The sequence below is a fragment of the Salvia miltiorrhiza genome, chromosome 1, assembly GCF_028751815.1.
Source record: "Salvia miltiorrhiza cultivar Shanhuang (shh) chromosome 1, IMPLAD_Smil_shh, whole genome shotgun sequence".
In the NCBI taxonomy this organism is placed as follows: domain Eukaryota; kingdom Viridiplantae; phylum Streptophyta; class Magnoliopsida; order Lamiales; family Lamiaceae; genus Salvia; species Salvia miltiorrhiza.
Window position 1 is genome coordinate 29,304,136 of NC_080387.1, and position 2,824 is coordinate 29,306,959.

The window sequence follows — 2,824 nt, forward strand, 5'->3', positions numbered from 1 at the left end:
CAGGGGTCTTGCTCTCAATTTAGATTGATTGATTTTTGAATTTTTTTCTCTTGTTTCATATTTTTGTTACTCGATTAGGTTGGTATATAAACTACACGGCCATAGAATTACAAAAGAAAAGCAAATTCATGAAATATTTAAGATTTAGGGTTATAGGGATGAAATAGTAAATTTAATAATTAATAATATTATTATTTTAATTAAGAGGCTATGAAAAATAAAAGAGGGGCTATCAATAGAATCACCCATTATCGAATAATAAAATTGAGAAAAAAAAAGAAGTCATGCTCTGCCCAAAAAATACTGGGCTGGGCCAAAAACAAGAGCAGCCCAAAAACTCGCCTTAAAGGAGCGATTTTCCAAATTGGAAGGCTTAACTAGGGTTTTAGCACAACTCTCCTCCATTCACTTCTGCTTGTTGAAGCTCTGCTTGCGAAAACATGCCCAAATCAAAGCGCAATCGCCCAGGTCTGTTTTTTGTACTCGTAACTTTTCTACTTCTACTCTTTTGAATTTCTACAATATTTGAATAACTATGCTTTTCATGTTTTATCTGAATATTTGGGTTTTGTTTGTCGATTGATTTTGCAGTCACTCTGTCAAAGACAAAGAAGAAGGGAAAGGAGCACAAAGAAAACGTGTTGAATACGATACGCGATGCCGTTGACAAGTACGAGTCTGCCTATGTTTTTGCTTTCGAAAACATGAGGAATCTCAAGTTCAAGGGTTTTAAAGAGAAGTTGAAGTCTTCAAGCAGGTAACAAACTTCTCCCAATTGTTGGATTTTGGTTAAGAATAATAATGAGTAATTCTTATAGTTTACTTTTTGTTGCATCAGATTCTTCTGCCACAGTAATATCAAGCTTCAAATGATTTTTTTTTTTTTCAATTTTTGTTTCAGATTTTTTCTTGGATCAAACAAAGTTATGCAAGTTGCATTAGGTAGGTCTGCTTCTGATGAGATTAGACCGGGCCTGCACAAGATTTCAAAGGTAGGTAGAAGGGGCATCATGCCATTTTTTGGTACACAGTTAAATGTGTATGATAGCATCTTGCATTTTCCTTATTGTTCTTTTCCAATTCGTTTGTATTTCCTTTTTCGCAGCTTCTTCGTGGGGATACTGGACTCTTTTTAACTAATTTGCCAAAAGAAGAAGTGAAAAGGTATATCTGTGAAATAATTTTTCACACTCGCATGAATTAAAACTCAGAAGATGTTTTTGTGAATAGTAGCTGAATAGGATCTTTTTTCTTAGCAACACACAGTGCGTTGGCAAACTAATAAATTTCCTTGGTATGAGCATCAAGAGCTCTGAAAAGGTTGTAGCTCAGTATATGAAGATGCATAGTATCTTGTGGTAGTCAACCAATTATGGTCTTGAGGCTGGATGATGATTAGGCCAACTTAATCAAACATTCATGTCCCTAATCCCCCTTTGCTTTCTGCAGAATATTTGATGAATATGAAGATTATGACTTTGCTAGAACTGGAACTGTTGCAACAGAAAAGGTATTCAACTTCATAGACAAATTTTTGTAGACTATCATGGCGATCTGTCAATTTACATCTCAATTTCAATTTTATGAATTTTGATGGGCTTTTATTTCTGAAATCATATTTTTTCTTGCTGATGGGAACATCTGATTGCTCATCCTGCAAGTTAATTTTTTATTTATTTGAGTTGATGCAATTTATTTAAAGTGCGGAGCAGGAGGAACCCTAGATTATATATTATTTTCCATTCTCTTTGCAGGTGGAGCTTAATGAAGGTCCTCTTGATCAGTTCACACATGAAATGGAGCCTTTCTTGCGCAAGCAGGGGATGCCTGTTCGTTTGAATAAAGGTTTGCATTACTTCTCTGTTAGTCTATGTCATGGTTAACTTTTACATGCTTGCTCATTTCAACTCTATGTGGTGTCAGGAGTAGTAGAGCTCGTTTCAGACTTCGTTGTATGCGAAGAAGGAAAACAATTATCACCTGAGTCATCTCGAATACTGGTTAGTATATGCTACACATGAGTCACGAAACTCACTGCTACAAATTGTGGATTCTGTGTGGATACAGATTCTAACCATGCTGTTTGTTCAATTGTCTACAGCGTCTCTTGGGAATCAAGATGGCTACGTTTAAACTCAACTTAATATGTCGGTGGAGTTCAGACGATTTTGAGATTTACAGAGAAGGTTTGGAAGATTCAGACATTGAATCCTCGTAGAATCATTGGGATGGGAAAGAGTCACGGGACAGTGTTCAGTCAAAGCGACTTATTTGAAGTTCTTGATGCTCTGCTGCTGTATCCTTGAGGTTTTGTTCCAATGTTCAAGTTGAAGATCTGTAATCGACCTCGATTTTTTGTTTAGAGATTTTATGTACTACTACTATTTACAGGCTTAAAATATTTCAGCTGTTGTAGAAAAATCTTAATTGTTTCAATTTTTGTCTATTTTCTGGAACAATGAGTGAAAAATAGCTGTCTTCTGTTTAGTACTTACTTTACATGTTTGAATGCTGAAAATATCCATTTGGATTTTTTCCTTATATTATTGCATTTGATGGTATTGCAACAAGACATCGAAGCTTGTTACGTAGTGAATAAAACCCTAGTAAAAGTAACTTATTGGAGAACATCAAAATATTCATTTACCAAAAAGACAACTCTAGTGTGGTCGCATTAGGGTAACTAACCCTAAAACCTTAATTAAGATTTTAGTTACAATTGTTTTAAGTGTTATAATTATGATTTTTCACAATTAGAATGTTTTACTAAAATATCTACTGAGTCCATCCAATCCAAGGGAAAATATGGCGGTTAAGTCTGAAG

At 34.8% G+C, this 2,824-nt stretch overlaps 1 protein-coding gene across 1 annotated transcript; it reads left to right on the plus strand.

Annotated features, from left to right (window-relative positions):
* The first annotated feature begins 313 nt into the window (after positions 1–313).
* On the plus strand, positions 314–2,541 carry LOC131018706 (uncharacterized). Its single transcript, XM_057947419.1, has 8 exons — positions 314–468; positions 592–757; positions 902–992; positions 1,106–1,164; positions 1,450–1,510; positions 1,755–1,845; positions 1,924–2,000; positions 2,102–2,541. Exons 1-8 carry the CDS (start codon positions 441–443, stop codon positions 2,216–2,218), a joined length of 690 nt encoding a protein of 229 aa, XP_057803402.1. The 5' UTR covers positions 314–440; the 3' UTR covers positions 2,219–2,541.
* The last annotated feature ends 283 nt before the right edge of the window (positions 2,542–2,824 follow it).